A 17568-nucleotide genomic window follows, 5' to 3' on the forward strand; every position below is an offset into this window, starting at 1 on the left:
GTCCCCGTGTGCCATTTCTGCCTCCCTCGCCGCTCCTTTCAGCTAACCTGTTTTTTTTCTTCTTTTTATTGTCTCTCACTCCCTGTTCTGCTTTGGCCTGTTAAGCTGAGTCCTCAGACAAAATGGCTAATGACCAAGGTAAATCCTCCACCCCCCCTCCCGTCTCCACACTTTCATCTCTCACTGCTGACTCTGTGCTTTATGCATCCTCTTTGTAAAGATTCCCGTCTTGTGGGCCAATGAAAAGTTGCACTGCATGATGGCAAAATGTATCCACGCCTGTAGACATTCTCAGATTATGTTGCGTCTCGGCACAGAGGAAGACGTTTGGCAGCGAAAGAGGTCGTAAAAGAACTGTTGAACAATGTTTTTTTATATATTTCCACTCAGCCTCAAACCTTCCACCAAAGCCGGGACTGCCAGGAAGCCAACATCCACACGACTCTGGAGCTGCAGTTGGTAAGATTTCCCCACGTGGTGCCTAAGCAGCAGCTAAAGCCATCATCAGAGGGATGGAAATCACAGACCTTCACAGACCTGGCAAAGGAAGGCAGTTCATGAATGCATCTAGTCTTATCCCGTCTTTCTCCTCTCGAGGTAAATCAGGGGTGGGAGGCAACAGTGAAAATCACATCCTGGTCATAGTCATCATCATCTCTGTGGGAGCCTTCACCATCATCGTGGTGGTGGTGGGGGCCTTCCTGTGCACTCGGCGCACCACATCCCACCAGAAAAAGTAAGACGCTTCGGCCCTTTGGCCTTTCATTCTCCAGCCTCTTTCCTAAAAGAGCTTTTTTTTTTGTTTTTTAAACACCTTTATACTTTGGCCGCCTCCTCTCTGTGAATTGCGTCGCTGTGTCGTGATTATTTGTCGCTCCCTCCCGCAGAAAGCGGGCGGCATCCAAGTCCTCGAACGGCTCCCACAAATACAAGGGAAACTCCAAAGACCTAAAGCCGCCCGATCTGTGGATTCACCACGAGAGGCTGGAGCTCAAGCCCATGGACAAATCGCCAGACCCCAACCCGGTCATGACTGAAACGCCCATCCCTCGTAGCTCTCAGGACATCACGCCGGCGGACAGCGGCCTGGAGAGCAACCCCCACCTGCAACAGCGTCGCAACTCCTACCGTGGTCAGTCTTCCCCAAGGGGAAAGTCTTCAGATTTGATGCCGCGGGTAACAGAGATCAAAGTGAAATGCCCCCCCCCACCCTTGCCGAGCACAAACTTCTGCAGTTTGGCTGGCAGACAGGAAAGTACAGTTTGGTTTGCTGAACGGGAGGAAAATGTCGGGGGGGGGGGGCTGTTTGTTTCACATGTCAACACGTTTGTTTGCTGTTAGTTTCTCATGCGATTCATTTCATGCTTACCACACGTGATGCCCATTATTTTTGTCCCGCCCTGCCAGCGCCGCGTCTTCCTGCACGGCTAGAAGGCCATTAGAGCACAAGAGACGAATGCTGAGTGTGGCGTTCAGGAACACAAAAAGATCAATCACGGAAAATTGATCCCGAGAGCGACTGATGAATCGTCCGCAAGACATAATAGAGCTGCAGCTCTCTCTCTCTGATTGGCTGGTTTCCATTATACATTTTAGGCCACGAGTCAGAGGACAGCATGTCTGCACTAGCAGGCCGGCGAGGGATGAGGCCTAAAATGATGATGCCTTTCGATGCTCAGCCGCCTCAGCGTAAGTGTGTGCTTGTGATCTCCTCGTGAAATCTGGACGCTACCGCACCTTCCTATGACTATCGATTTCTACGGAGTCCATTTTATTATTCCCACAAAATATTTTATTTACTTTCTGTTGTTCTAAATGTCCTTTCGGCCATGTTGCGTTGTTTTTCTTTGTTATCTCACACATTTGCGTATGTCTATCTCCCGTTCATCATTACACTGATTTAACTTCATGTCGTGTGTGTGTGTGTGTGTGTGTGCGTGCGTGCGTGTTCATGTTCATATCCATTCACAGCTGTGATTAGTGCACACCCCATCCATTCTCTTGATAACCATCACCACCATTATCACGTGGGCAGCCTGGCGTCGCCGACACGCAGCTACCTCTACCACCAGGGCGGCGGGCACACGCGCCCGCACGCCTGTGCCACCCCCATCTCCCATCTAGACAGGGTGGACTCCGCAGGTGAGACGCTGCACCCTGCTGGACAACAGGAGAAATGCACAGGGGGGGACAGGGCAGCGGCGCGGCGTCTGGCTGTATTCATTCATTGATTTCACGTGCTGCTACCATCTTGCCCATATTTTCCAAAATGCCGCTGACCACTCCTCTCTGGCCTGTCTGCCCTCGGGAAAGTCTCCTCGGCTCAGTTTTGACCAAGTGAAACTGATTTTTGTCCCCAGTTTTACGGTCAATGCTGAAGACGTTTGATTGCAGAGACAGATTAGGGCTCGGATGACCAAAAAAATAAATCTTGTTTTTTGTCGTAGCTCATTTTGTTCTCTACGGATGCCTTCAGTCATTTTAACATGTTTTTCTTTTATTTTATATGTAAATGAGACCGCAGTGCATCTGCCTGTGCAGCGCCGCTTCCCCATCATTTGACTGCACTGCATAGCAATAGCTAAAGTTTGTCCCTCATAATATGACAATGAGAGCATCACTTCTGTAGATTTTTTTTTTGGTTCATTGTTACAAAGTATGTCATTTTAAACATGTTATCAATGTAGTGAAATGTCCTTTTCTATTGCTGTAAAATGGTGATGGCTTCTGCTTATCTATCAGGGGTGCAACGATACACAAAATTCACGGTTCGGTTCGATACTTTTTTGATACAAAAAAGATACATTTCCATGCTTTTTCTTTTTTTTTGTAGTTTGTTGAAATTACCACAATTTGTTTCAACTCAAAAGTACATTTTAAATTAAGTAGATACGGGTTCGAGAACGGTTCAATACAGATACATGTATTGTTGCACCCCCAATATCTATGAGGTTATCCTTTCTATATATATTAGATATAAAACCTGTGAAAATTTCCCTCACAATTTCCCAGAACCTGTTGACAGATTTTAAAATACACAGATTAAGCAAAGAATACTTTCACATCTGAGAAGCTGAAATCAATGAATTTGTCTTGAAACAGACTTCAACCATTATCAAATGTTCTTTGATTGATTCCTGATTGTTTGAGCTCTGCTGCATTCTCATTGTAAGTGTAACGAGCCTGTAAAAAAAAAAAAGAAAAAGCTCAAAGCTGCTGCTCTTAGGGATGAATTGGGAATATCCCAGACTCGGAATACTGATCCATCACCATCCGAGGACTGGATGAATCTAAATCTGTTTAGCCATCTGCTCGGCATCCCTCCTTCATCCCTCCCTTCTGCCCTCTCTCCAGAGTCGGTGAGGAATACCCCCAGTTCAGAGCCCCTCCCTCCAGCCGTGGCCTCCTCCCAGGCTTCCTGCCCCTCAGAGATCATGGCTGACCCCGAGGGCAGCTATCACGGCTCCACCACCACAGAGGAAGAACCGAGCTACTCCAGCAACCTGCCACCCCTCCGCACGGCCCACCCTCACGCCCACGCCCACCCGCTCAAGAGCTTCGCCGTACCTGCCATCCCAGCCGGCAGCCATCCATCCTACGAGTCGTCCGCCCTCCCCAGCACGCCCCTCCTGGCCCAGACCGGTGAGAGGAAACGCACGCTTCACTGGGAGCTCAGGAGTAAAGATCAGTATTAGGTTCTTCGTTTGAGAAGAGGACAGGCGAAGAGTCTCAGTCATGAAGCTGTGCTGCCTTCAATGACTGTGGTGAATTTGTGTGTTTGTTGACTCCAGGGCCCCCTTCTCACCCCCACGTCGTTAAAACGGCCTCGATCGGAACACTAGGAAGAACACGATCACCGCTGATCGTGACGGTTCCCAACGCCCCTGACGTGCCAGAGACCAGCAAGATGCTGGAGGATGTAGACAGCGTGAGTATAGCGCCCCACGCTGGCCGCCGGTAGCATTGCATTCTGTTTATTCAAGGCTGCGATTGATTACTCGGCGCTGTGCTGTAAAGTTCTGCCGGTCACACATTCCTTCCGAATCCATGTCAGGTTTTCTTTGGGCACTGGATTGTACAATTTGGATTGGTTTTAACCACATTTTCTGTTTGTTCTTTCTCTCTCTTTATTCTGTCCAACTTCAAACTCACCTTTTTTTTGTGTGTTTGTGTCATTGTCGGCTGCCTTTCAATCACTCCACCTAACAACCATTCTCCGCCACTTAACCCAAATGATTTTATTTACATTTTCTGCCTCCTAATCCGTGATTGGCTGCTGGCCGTCTGTTGACATCTGCTTCTCTTTGGTTCTGGATGTGTTGCTTTTTGCCGGCTGCCTCCTTCACGGCTCTTCAGTCCCACTGACCCGTCCCCGGCTCGCCTCATCCCAGCCACCATCCCCCTTTCCTCTGTGACGGATCCCTGACTGACCCTCTCCTCCTTTCCTTTTCCTCTGCTCTCCTCCCCCCCCCCCCCTCCCTTCCTATCTCCCTCCAGGTGCTTGCCTCCCTCCCTCCCTGTCCCTCCCCCGCCCCTCGCAGTAACCCTGTTCCTCTCCCTCAGAGCTACGAGCCCGACGAGCTGACCGAGGAGATGGCCCACCTCGAGGGCCTGATGAAAGACCTGAACGCCATCACCACAGCGCCATGAGCATCTCGCACACAGACACACACTCTGTCGTCCACACACACACACACACACACACAAACATAAACCCGGGGAGGCAGAGGCTGATGGACGCTAAATGCCTTGTTACGCCCCAGAAAACTCTCGCGCCACCCTGCAGATAAACGAGCGACTGACATTTGGGAACTTTTTTTCCAGCTTCCCTTGCTCAGTCTCAGGAAGGAGATTGCCAGGAGAGGGAGGGAAAAGGCTTCCTCTTTTATGAAGAACCATTCTCAAGAGACGATGAACGTTAAAACATGGGTCGCTTTTAACCGGAAGATTGTGAAATTTTGTTTTTGTCTTTTTTTCCTCCTCAGCAAAACAAACAAACAAACATCCGTGCTGTGGGTTTTAAGGAGAAAGTCCAGCAATATGCTGGTTCTGATGTTGGCGCTGCTGCGGCGCCGTCCACACAGTGTTGGTTTGATCGGTGGCTCCTCCTTTGTGCATTTTGTATATCTACTGGGCCGTTTCAGTGAAATGAACATTAGATATCAGCCCTGCTTTTACAAGCCTACATTATTCATCGGCCGTCATCTATTTTACTTTTTACCCCCTTGTGCCATGTATTGTGCCGTTTTTATTACTTTCTAAGATATTGTATTATTTTTTACACACGTATCCTCATAAACATGTACATACGGTGTGTGTGTTTTTCTTTTAACTGGCTCATTTTTCTGATGTTTCCCATACTTCATTATTATTATCATTACTATTATTATTATTAGGGATGAAAAAGGAGCCCTGAAGCGCAGCGTTCATCTGGAAAGGGGAGAGAAACCTCGAGTGTTTCCACAGTGCATTCGTCATTTTCAGTTCTTTGTTGTGGGAGCTCCGTTTTAAAAGCCTTACCAGCGTGTTTGTATGCCGGGCAGTCACGACGACAGAGTCGTGTCTCCTCACAGGTCAGGGTTAATACAGTAGGACTCAGGGCGCTGACCCCCAACCCCTCGTAAAAAAACAAAAAAAAGACCTCACATGGCTCCTGGTCAATCAATCAGTCCATCAGCAGCAGACGGATATCTTTTATACCAGGAATGTGTGTCGTTTTCCGAAAGCACCGGTGTTTGGTTTCAGGCGTCCGTACCTGTGGACCGTGTGTGTGTGTTTTCCCCTCGGCGGAGCGGAGTGTGTGTTTGCCGTATCTTCCTGCTGTTCTTCATCGGACGCCGTGTGGGTCTTCTGCGAATCTTAAGGGACGCGAAGAGGTTGGCCTTTTGAATGGGACTCCCAGATTTTCTTTATTTTTTTTTTACATGTTGGTTTTTGTATGAAAAAGAAAGAGAATAAAAAGAAGTTTGTTCTGTATTCAATATCTGATGTAAAAAAAAAAAAAAAGGTTCATTTCAGAAACTAGTTTTTCATTACCCTCTTACCCAAAGAATTCGTCATTTGCAATCATAGTGATTTGCTCTACTTTTGTGAATACCATGTTTCTCATAAATGTGCATCGTCATGAATGTCAATATAACTAAGAGGATTTAAGTATGGACACAAACGAGGAACGCATTTCCGGGGGGGACACTGAAAACAAAGGGGGGGTGGGAGAGAAAAAGGACCGAACTCCATTTGGAAAATAATCTATTGAGTTGTAAACAGTTGAACCTGTGTTGCACTTTTTCACAATTTTTGACAAGTACATTTCTTACATATCTTGTGTTAAAAGTATGACAAGCTGTTTGTGTATCGTAGTGTCCTAGGTAAGCAGCCGGCAGCTGGTCTTGTTTTCTATGTTTATTTTTCTGCTTCAGAGATGATATGAATTTGAGCGGCGGAATTCTGTTGTTGCTTGTTCATGTACAGAGCTTTCTTTGATTTCTGTAGGGGGGGGGGGGGGGATGTAAAAAAAAATCGGTGGCTTTTTAAAAAGAAAATGTTGAGAAAGGTTTGGTGGGAAAAATATGTTTTTTTTTATTGGTGCTCCTATACATTGTGTATACAAACTATTATGAATACTAACAAAGTTAAATGTTTCTACTCGTCTTCTTTTCATCGGTGGTCAGGATGAGTTGCAAACATTCATCAGCAGAGCACGGATAAAGCTGATCCGGAATATTCAAAGTGGGAAAAATCCTCCTAATACTCAACAATGGTTCATATTTACTTCATACATGTGTTTTTGCTGGTTTTTGTTTACATTCTGGAATTTCCTGATGTTTTATAGCTCAAAATGATTGATTGATTAACAGATGTAAGTCCCGATGAGATGTTGGTTTGGATGTGTGTCAGGCTGGTTTAGGTACACGGTGCAGGAACACCAGAGAAAAGTCCTCCAGCAAGTAGCAGCCGGTTCTGGATTGGACTAGCTTGGTGACTGATGAGCAGCTGTTTGGTGATATTCAATGATCTGTTGGCACATGAGGTTGGAACACATTTGAATGAACCTCAACATTTAATTAATAAATAATCCAATGAAATATGAGAATAAACCGAGACTTGCTCGATGTCATGATCACAGGTAAGTTTCAAAGAAGCGTTTCTGTCCACAGGGGGAACCCGCTGAAGCTAATCTCCTAACAAAATAAATCAGTTGGTTTGTTCTTATTTATCGTTCCTGAACTTGAAGCTGATTCTTTGGCAGATGCAGAATAAACCCAACCTTTTAAAAAATACTAATTACAAGAAAAATGTCAAGTTGAATTCCTGCAATTATTTTAGTCGTTTGACCAAACAAAAAGCTGCAGAAGGCTTTGGTGAAAGCCTGCCCGTTAACATGTTAATCTAATGTTGAATGAAACCATAGAAACTGCAAAGGGTCTCCTGAACAAGGACACACACACAGTCCAGAAATGGTCAATCTTTTGTACTTGGTCTGTACTGTAAATATTTTGATATTTTATCTGTCGTGTTGCTCAGTGGCCAGCAGGCGTCGCTGCCACCATTGGGTTTCACGCTTGTCTCTATATCCATTTCCGCCTACGTCAGTCCCCCCTCACAACAAGGAATATGGCGGCCAGCTCAGACCGGAATCCTCCTCCGTTCCCTGCAACAGAAGCACCGGGAGCAGGGCTGTCTAATTTTGCAGACGAAGACAGCGATGAAGGAGAAGACATCTTCGTCAATAACGTACGTTCACCGCGTGTCGTGCAGTTACGTGAAGCTAATGAGCTCTAAGTGAACGAGCCACTTGTCTGCCTCTTTATCTGATCCGACCTGCCTTCATCCGAAGTCCGTAAGAATGCTAAAGTGGCCACGACGACTCTATTCATCTTTATGAATATGTCTGTGTCTCATTACAAACGCCAGAGAACCCCTGTCGCTGTGAGCCGAGGCGTTTCTCAGCCGGACCGGATCCGTGAGGAGGAGACGAGCAGCACGCCCGCCGAACCCAACGGAGTCCACTCTGACGAGGACAACGACCTGTTTGCTGGTTCGCAAACATTTCCTGTTGACCTTTTAACCCTTAAAATATGTTTTTTACACTGTTAAAACTATCTGAAAATAATCCAGTCTTGTGAGATGGTTTTGATTTATATTTTGGTCATGCTACATAGCATTCATTTTAAGGGAACCTTCCGTCTATTTCATGTCGGGGTCATTTTAGTTCATGTATGTGTTGGAATATAGAAACATTATTAGTCAGGTTTTTCATGTTAGAGAACAGAGAGTGTTGTGTGGCTTTCAGGGAAGAGGTGAGACAGCCTCTGGGTGTGCAAGATAGGCTTCCAGAAGACTGGGATACAACAGCTGGGGTGATCAGGGAGACAGGTAGGAGAGGACTGGGTGTGTCTTCTGGAAGGAAAGCAGATAAGGAGACCTGGTGGTGGAACCAGGAAGTGCAGAAGTGTATACAGGAAACAAGGTTAGCTAAGAAGAAGTGGGACATGAGAGGACAGAAGAGAGTAAACAGGAGTACAGGGAGATGAGATGCAAGGCAAAGGTCAAACAGAGGACATCTGATGACCTGTATGCAGGTTAGATAGTAAAGAGGAAGAGAAGGATCTGTCCAGGCTGGCCAGACAGAGAGACAGAGGAGGGAAGGGTGTTCAGCATGTTAGAGTGATGAAGGGTAGAGATGGCAACGTGTTGCATGAATGTCGACCATGAGAGAGAGCAAAGGGTAGTAGAGGCACCTGTTGTGGACCAGGAAGTGAAAAAGGTTAGCCCGAGTGAACTTAGAAAGGCAATGAAGAGGATGAAGAACGGGAAGGCAAAGGACGGGGTGAAGTGGAGAAGGTTGATTTGCTGTGGCGACCCCTGATGGGACAAGCCGGAAGTACAGTAGTAGTAGTACTTGAGTACTATACTTAATTATACTGTGATTGAACTAGTGTACTTTATTAAATACAGTAATTTCCTGTGTATACGTGGGTATTCTGTTAGTTTGCATCATTTTGAAATCAAAACTTTATTATATACTTTTTAACTCTGTTGCATTCATTTGACATTAATTACTAGTAACTTTACAGATTCTAATCTCTTGTATAGAATTCAAATCAGATAACAAATCATTTGTGAATTGAATTGTCCAGCAGTGAATATAAACTGATAAGTTAGTCTCACCTTTTTACTCACACTCACACATTAATGCCTGACTATAAGAAATCCTCTGAGGAGTTCTGGGTCTACTCCAGGTTTCTCCTCCCACTGCCTGGAAAGCCTCCAAAGGGAGGCGCCCTAACCACTTCTACTGGCTCCCTGGATAACCTCGCTCTTCTCCCTATCACCGAGGCAGAGCTCAGCCACCCACAGAGGACGATTATTTCAGATGCTTTTATCTGTGATCTGGGTTTTTTCCCCCCCTGAGTTCATGACTGCAGAGGCAGCAGCCAAGTGTAAAGACCCTTCTAGTGTGTGTCAAAGTCGAGCTGTAGAATGAACGATTAAAAAGAAATGCAAGAACGTGAGCTTTAAAGAAATAAAGGTTCAAAAAAAGTTCAAGACTAATCCGGCCGCCCTCCCAAAAATACACAACCGCAGGCATAGAATTAGCGTTCAGTCAGATTGTTGTATTTTGATTGAATTAATGAAGTTTCTCGCACATCACTCTTTTTTTTTTTCTAAACCTAGAGGTGCACGCGGAGCTGAACACGGACGAGCCTGGAAGCGCTGATCGCAAAGAGGTCTCCACCGCCGCTGGGCCCCGTCCTGCCTCTGCCTTCACTCAGAGCCCTGCAGCCATGCAGTCCACCTCCTTGGAGCAGGTACAGGCCTCGGCTGAGCTCCCGTTCTTTGGAACTTGGATAGATTATATTGCGTGCTCGGTCTTGTTACGTCTCGTGTGTAATTAGGGAAAGTGATGTCTTTTTCACAGTGAAGTTTCTGACGTGTGTTCTTGTAAATTGCAGTTGGAAGAGGAAGAAGCCGGTGATTGCTTCGATGTGGATGTTGCTGTCACCAACCCAGAAAGAGTTGGTCAGTCTGAGTTTTGTTTTTTGTTTTTGTCTGATAAATCTACGATATTGCTTTGTGAAAGTTCCTGTCCATGGACATTAGAGATGAAATTGAATCAAAATCAACTAGAAAAGCACTCGGATTGCACAAAAACCTCTGGCAAGCAGCTCATTCCCGGCTGCCAGCTCATTTCTTTCAAAAAAAAGCCTCCATTATAAATGAAAAACATCCAGATTTTTTTGTATCCAGATCACTCTCAAACTTTAGTTAGACCAAGACCCATCTTCAGATTTGTTTTCCCCATCGAGATCCATCCAGCAGTTTTTCTGCAATCCTGCTAACAAACAGACAAACACCATCAAAAACATACCGTAACCGTCTCGGCGGAGGTAAACGGTAATAACAGGGTTTCCATTGGACCTCGGAAACCTTGAATGAGAGTTTAAATTAACATGCTGTGCAAGAATGTAGCCTGAAGTTCTTTAGATATTTTTAACGGTATCTTAATTCAGCTATTTGGATGACCTTTTGAGGTCAAATGATGAGCGTGAGAAAGCTAAAGCCAACAGTAGCTTGATTTGTCTGTTACAGGTCTATTGAGAAATGAGCAAACATTCAAGCCTCTTTCTTTGAGCTGTCTTTGAGATGGAGCCAATCTTTATTTTAAGGAAAACCTTTAAAAAATTAAGGGAATTTGGCCTGGAAAATCCATGGAATGAATCTGTTCAAGATGCCCCGTTTAATACTCATTGAATTTCAGTGGTAAAGATGGTGTAACATGATTCATCTCTGAGTCAGGTGTTATAATTTCGACAGCAGCCGGAATTTCCTCGTTTTGTTTTCTGTGAAATATTCCGATCCTTTAGCAAATACATTTTGTACTTAAACCTTATGAATTCTCTTTGTCAATGTATCTATGTTTCTGTCCTCCTAGGAGACGGCATGACTGCATATGTGGCCTACAAAGTATCCACCAGGGTCTGTAGTAAAGCTTACATTGATAAAGTAGCTTGCTTTTTTAACTTGGCTCCTCAATCTTCAATGTTATCTGTAAGTCTGAAGCCTTTTCGATTTAGTCTGTTGTCCTTGTCTCTGCTTCCAGACGTCCCTGCTCATGTTCAGAAGCAGGGTCTTCTCTGTGAGGAGGCGTTACAGTGACTTCCTGGGTCTTTTTGAGAAGCTGTCGGTCAAACCGTCCCTTCAGGGCTGCATCGTTCCACCGCCACCCGAGAAAAGTGTCGTAGGTGTGCGCCCAAATGTCCCTTTTTCAAAATATGCGTATTAAAGTCTGTTGCTTTTGGTTTTCTCTTATGGCTGTCGCCTGGATCAACAGGAATGACTAAAGTGAAAGTGGGAATGGATGATCCGTCATCAGTGGAGTTTGTCGAGAGAAGAAGAGCAGCTCTTGAGAGGCAAGGATCCACACGTTTCATATGGTGGCATTACCGCCGAGATGGAAAGTAACATTTATATACAACTGTGTTTATGTTTAAGACAAATACAGGGCTATCGTACACGAATCCGTGATGCACGACAACAAGGCCTTTTAACTATATTTCTCCTCATGCCTGCAGTATGTGCATGTTTCACATCTATGCTTCCTCTGCCTGCCGCTTTGCTCTGCATAGATATCTTCAGAGAGTTGTGTCTCACCCATCATTGATACAAGATCCTGATGTCCGTGAGTTCTTGGAGAGAGAAGATGTGAGTACGATAAGCTATTGATTTATCCTCTTGTAGCAATAGGCCGAAGCGTGACTTCATCATTTCTTTCTGATTCTGCTTTATCCGTTTGCTAGATTGTTTTATTTTCCGATATTACTCTTTATTCTCATTATAGATTAGTTATCTGGAATGTCACTATGCGTTGTAGATGATTCATAATGACGTCTTGCCAAAGTGTCTCAGCTGTGAACCCTGAGCTGTGTGTGTGTGTGTGTGTGTGTGTGTGTCTTTTCAGCTACCCAGAGCAGTGAGCACCAAGACACTGAGTGGAGCTGGCTTCCTCAAAATGATCAATAGAGCCTCAGATGCTGTCAACAAGATGACCATCAAGATGAACGAGTCTGACACTGTAAGAGGCCTCCTGGTGACGCCGTTTGCATTCCATGTGGCCTGCATCAGTCCATGTTAAACAATTCTGTCAGAATATCAAAAATCTAAAACTTTAACCCAGAAATGGGCCAACTTGTGAAATTTGTTTCAAGTTATTGGGAGAGAGAGATATTTTTCCATCTCCCAATAGTTTAATTTATTCCTCTCTTTATTGTTTTTAGTGACTGAAGATGAATATGAAATATTTAACAGACATTTTGTAGCAGGAAGTGAAATTCAATAGGTTGATTATTTGGGTCGATGTTTATGTTTTAAATCTGTATCAGTATGTCTTACTTGAAAGTGTAACAAAACAAATGCTTTAATTTCTTACTATGCTGGGGTAGTTGGCCTGTTTTATTTTGTGTTGTTGTTGTGTGTCTCAGTGGTTTGAAGACAAGTTCCAGGAGGTGGATAGTGAGGAGCAGCAGCTGAGGAGGCTTCACGCTCTGGTCGACACGCTGGTCAATCACAGGAAGGGTGAGCTTCGTCTTCTCCTTTACTCGTCTTTGCCCGGAAAGTCCCCGCGACGCACTGGCGACGCATTCAGGGTGTAGCCTGCCTCTCGCCCATAGCAAGCTGGGGATAGCGTCCGGCAACTCGCGCGACCCGCAAAGCGGAAGGAAATGGATGGATGTCCGGAAAACTTTAAGAAAATGTTACAGCTGTGTGCATTTGACTTTTGTTTCCTCCTTCCAACCCAGAGCTGTGTGGGAACACGGCGGTGTTTGCTAAAAGCATGGCCATGTTGGGAAACTCTGAGGACAACACAGCCCTGTCCCGGGCTCTGTCCCAACTGGCGGAGGTGGAGGACAAGATGGAACAGTTGCATCAAGAGCAAGCGGCCAGTGACTTCTTCACCTTCGAGGAGCTGCTGGCTGATTACATACGCTTGCTGGGTGCGGTGCGGGTAAGCTCGCTGCTGCAGAACTGCTGATGGCAACACTTAAAAGTGACGCTTCTTCAGAAGCATTGATGCCTGTGAGAGTAAAACTGTACTAGTTCTGATATCTTTTAAGTAATTTTAAACCACCCTTATCTTGGAAAGATGAAGTTTTACAAACACAGGATATGGTGTCATTACCCAAAGTGCACTGGGGCATCCTCATCCCTGAGCCGAACTTGTCTGACTGCATACCGGAATGGGACTGGATGTTACGATCCTTTTTACCTTGATAAATGGGTAGGGATTATAGACATCACAGGGCTGGATAGAAGGGGCTAAGGGTTTCATTGGGGTCATCAGGTGGGCACCCTCCATCATAGGTGTTTCTTAAACCGATTAGATCTATAAAGCCGCTAATTTCTTTAAGGATTGGGCGGGATCCCATCTGCACTAGTGAGTGACAAATCTTGACTTCAATCTGGAAATTGAAAAAAGTAATCTGAACTTTTTAATTTGCAAGGCTTTAGATGAAACACAAAAACTGTAAAGGCGCTCTTTAACAATCATTTGTAAGCCGTCGTGCTGTTATGTGTGGCTCTTTCGCGGTTCAGTGAGGGTAACAGCCAGGTGTTGTGTGACTGTTGTCATCAAATCTAAACGGGTTGTTGACAGGGATGCTTTGACCAGCGCATGCGGGCGTGGCAGCGATGGCAGGAGGCCCAGAGCACCCTCCAGAAGAAGAGAGAGGCAGAGGCTAAGCTGCTGTGGGCTAACAAACCAGAGAAACTCCAGCAGGCCAAAGAGGAGATATCTGAGGTAACATCTGCTTTGACCTGGAAGTTCATTCCTACACTCGATTTAAAAAATAAATAAATAAATATGTTTTACATAACCTTCCTGTAATATTCGCAGTTTCTTATTTGCAGCCAAAATTCAGTGGCGAGAACAGAATAACAATTAAGATGAAGCAATTTAATCATTCACGTCTTTCATCAAGCAAGAGTTGTTGTTTTATTTTGCTGGTTCCACTTTCTGCTTCTCATATGATTCTAATTTGAATACATGTGCATCGTACAGACACATATTTGAACCACGGGTGCTGAGATTATTCACCATTGTCTCATGAAGGACATGAACAGATTTGTTTTGAAATCACATGCTGTGTTTTTAGAGGATTCATGCATTAAAATGTGAAATCCAGCGCTGGAGACGCTCTGACTGGTTGTGGTTTCCTTTCCCATGCACGTCCTCAGTGGGAAGCGAGAGCCACTCAGTACGAGAGAGATTTTGACAGGGTTGGAATGACCGTACGCAAAGAGGTTCTTAGATTTGAGGTATTTTCACAACTTCATGTCTTTTTACCATCACAAGCAGATTCACTGATGGCATTTCTGCATTGATCAGAGAATGTCGTCGGAGCCCTTAATCTGAATGTGTAATGCTTTTTAAAAAAATAAGCCGTATGGTTTGAATTCTGAACAGGAATGACTTTTCTTTAGCATAAAAACTTAACAATAGATGGATGTAACACAGCTTCACGCTTCAAGCTGATATGCTTTGATACATCTGAGTTACTCTCTGGTTTACTTTACTCCTAAAACTTGGCTCTTTGGACCCATTTTCCACCAGATTACCAACAAATCACTTTGTGCTGTACCGATTTTAGACTCTGCATTCTGAGCACCTAAACTAGACTGACAGGCAGGTGAATTTCAAACACAATGTTAAACTAACAATAGTGGCTTTGTTAAAAATTGTATTGTTCCCTATACTTTGGAAGGAGGTGAAGTTAGGTATTTTTTGCATTGGCAAAAACTGAGATGTGAGAAGATGTGTAAATCTTTGCAGAAAGAGAAAGCCAAGGACTTCAAGAGTCAGATCGTCAAATATTTGGAGGCAATGCTGCAGTCTCAACAAAGGGTAATCACTTTATCTTTTATTCAAGTATTATTTTTAACATGCCCGCTGAGCTCCCCCCCCCCCCCCCCCCATTTTTATTCATGGCTACCAAATTGTTACTTGAAATGAATCTTATTATTCCCGGTAATTGAACTATTGAAATGTACTTTGTTTGCTATAGCAACCTAATTTTTTAACTTGTTTCTCATGATTGCATTCCAGCTTATAAAGTTTTGGGAGGCATTCCTTCCCGAAGCAAAGGCAATCGCGTAATAACGAGGGAAACGTTTTGAAGACCCAGCTGCCTTTTCGAACACTTTTCCTTTTGACCAGGAACTGAGGACAGTTTTGAAAACGGAAGACTCCATCCATATTTTTTTTTCTTAATGGCAGTGTATTCTCCAATCCTGTACAGTTCTTTGATATAAACTGCTGCATTTACACAACATCTCTTCAGCATAATTCCTCCTTTATGTTATTGACTGTTAAAATGATACGAAGCAAGAAGCAAAGACTAACCGTTGTATTTTTAATCCCCACCTTCTGACCCTGGGAAATGGTTTCTTGCTTAAACTATTATATTGAAGTGTTAACAGAGGTACTACCCTACAATCATATTTCCTATAATTTACATTAGAAGTTGTAAGTCATTCCAGTCTCTATTGTGCATGTCAGAAAATGTCCTTTTGTTGCATCGTTGTTCATTGTGTTTGAAAAGCAGTTTTTGAGGAAAGACCACTATGATGAGGTTATATACTCTGAGTATCAGAACGTTGTTACAGTGGATCACCCAGTAAATATTAGATCATTGAAATGACAATAAACCTCAGAGGTGAATTTATTACGTGCTTGTTACATAATGAACAGATATGCAAGGTTACAGCGAGTACCAGCCGCAAATAAAAATGCAATTACTACTTTGTTGGTGTTTTATATCATAGTGTATTTGCAAAACTTGCTTTATTATAATATTGCATTTTGTCCACTACAGTTTTAAGTACTTTGATTTCTCGTGTCAGAGATTAACGGGCATGAAAAATCATTTGTAAGAGATTGTTTACTGCCCATGTGAATAACAGACATGTATGTACACAGGTTCAATACTTGAATCATGACACTACTGTCTGACAATAGTAGTAACCATGTATTTTTTTTTTATAAATTAACTTAATGATGCAGATAAGCACAGACATTCTTTTCTAAATCAGCATTTGTAAGTGTAGTTTTCAACCATGCCATTCGTAAGAATGATTTATTTTTGTAACCACTTTACATTAGAACAGTGGTTTCCCACTACGAGTAGCTGTACATAATAAAGACAGTTGACTAAGTTTTGGGTTGTGTTTTCATGATTGTTTATTTTTATTATCAGAAACAGTTGAAAAGTTTACCGTGGCTTCAAACTAATGCAGTCTTCCCAGCACATTGAGTTAGCTTTGTCCAGCTGTTCAGGACGAGTTTGACGGGGGCATGGACTGATATTAACTATCTTGCAGTTCTACAGTATTAGTATTAGTATTATTACAGTATTAGTTCTAATGTGTATTTTTTTCACTTCTTAAAAATATGTTCACAACTTGAAAGATGAACTCCTAGCCTCCTGCAGGATATTATCCCACACATTAGTGTATCTGAAAACTCCATGTTAGGTGTCTCATCAAGAAAACAAATCTACTTTTTTAGTTTAAAGTGTGCTATGGTAATCTTGTAAAAAAAAAAAAAAAAAGTGATTAAGAATAGAGCAAATTCAAATTCTATTGAATTATTTTTCAAGGCCAGGTTTTCTTGCACCGACCAACACAAGATCAAGTTATTTTAAAAATCATCTACAAATATGTTTGCTAGTTGCTCTGTTATTATAACATAAATCATTTTAATTGATAAGGTTATGGAACCTTATACATTTGTCTGCATTTGTACCGTGCTTTATTAGCCCGCGTGACCCGGAAGTGTGCGCGGTGAAGCGGGCGGTGCCGTTTTTCTACATCCGGTGTGTTCGAACCTTTCGCGAGTCGCGAAAGGCAGACAAACAGCGAGGAATGGAGAGGTTTCCACATCTGACTCGCCGCCGTTAGCGTGAAGCCGACACAGGAGCGCTTCCTTTGACCTCCGGTTTCCCGTGACGAGCACCGTGACGTGACCGTGGGCTTTGGGATTCGTCCCAACGAAGGTGAGTCCGGTGTGTTGTGTTTGTTTGCGGTGAGCTAGCAAACCAACATTCGGGCTTTTGGTTGTTAGCTAATATTTTCATTGCTAACGGAGCTAATTTCCTTGTTGCGGTCCAGCTGTCACTCCGCCGCCAGTCGGTGAATGCTCAAGCGTTATTCGGCTCAGGCAAACAAACTGCCCGGTTGCTTTATTTATTCTTCGCGAACAAGGCCGGTGTTGGGGCTACCAGACAATATTTGTGCCGCGCATATCTTTGGAGACAGACTACTAATGTTGGCTAGATTCTGTCGGCTAACATTAGCCCTGTAGCAGGTAAGTCAGGTTTGTTCGCCTCCTGATCGATGACGCCGTCGCCGATGTTACGCTACCGATACAGGCTTTGGCCACGAAACGTCGGCGTTTAGCTCGCTCCCCTACTTTGACTCAAATGGAGGCCTGTTTACAAAGGATCCATTATCTTTCTGTTAGCCTGAGCTGCCTTTACACTTCCTGCAATATCGACTGTTATCACTGCCTCA

General features: G+C 44.0%; 2 protein-coding genes across 2 annotated transcripts in view; both read left to right on the forward strand.

The window, feature by feature from the left end:
* neo1a (neogenin 1a) overlaps positions 1–5306 on the forward strand; it is a 163069-nt gene extending 157763 nt beyond the window's left edge. Inside the window, exons 21-29 of the mRNA XM_068741802.1 lie at positions 106–138; positions 391–459; positions 598–736; positions 888–1132; positions 1597–1689; positions 1972–2142; positions 3355–3642; positions 3792–3928; positions 4498–5306. Coding sequence (XP_068597903.1) covers positions 106–138; positions 391–459; positions 598–736; positions 888–1132; positions 1597–1689; positions 1972–2142; positions 3355–3642; positions 3792–3928; positions 4498–4650 — 1328 coding nt within the window. The 3' untranslated portion in view covers positions 4651–5306. The remainder of the gene's footprint in view (positions 1–105; positions 139–390; positions 460–597; positions 737–887; positions 1133–1596; positions 1690–1971; positions 2143–3354; positions 3643–3791; positions 3929–4497) is intronic.
* Positions 5307–7614: 2308 nt separating this feature from the next.
* Positions 7615–15798, forward strand: snx1b (sorting nexin 1b). Its single transcript, XM_068757165.1, has 15 exons — positions 7615–7734; positions 7915–8038; positions 9679–9812; positions 9957–10023; positions 10937–10980; positions 11105–11246; positions 11336–11414; positions 11631–11706; positions 11963–12076; positions 12483–12576; positions 12801–13006; positions 13655–13798; positions 14236–14316; positions 14831–14902; positions 15104–15798. The coding sequence occupies exons 1-15, from the start codon at positions 7615–7617 to the stop codon at positions 15152–15154; spliced, it is 1548 nt and encodes a 515-aa protein (XP_068613266.1). The 3' UTR covers positions 15155–15798.
* The last annotated feature ends 1770 nt before the right edge of the window (positions 15799–17568 follow it).

Source organism: Brachionichthys hirsutus, chromosome 1 (assembly GCF_040956055.1).
Source record: "Brachionichthys hirsutus isolate HB-005 chromosome 1, CSIRO-AGI_Bhir_v1, whole genome shotgun sequence".
NCBI lineage: Eukaryota > Metazoa > Chordata > Actinopteri > Lophiiformes > Brachionichthyidae > Brachionichthys > Brachionichthys hirsutus.

Bases quoted from the DNA above. Each gene is read 5' to 3' on its own strand.
- snx1b (XM_068757165.1), top strand. From the start codon at position 7,615: ATGGCGGCCAGCTCAGACCGGAATCCTCCTCCGTTCCCTGCAACAGAA. The intron at 8,039-9,678 runs GTTCGCAAACAT...TTCTAAACCTAG, and splicing joins GGACAACGACCTGTTTGCTG to AGGTGCACGCGGAGCTGAAC. The intron at 10,981-11,104 runs GTCTGTAGTAAA...CTCTGCTTCCAG, and splicing joins CCTACAAAGTATCCACCAGG to ACGTCCCTGCTCATGTTCAG.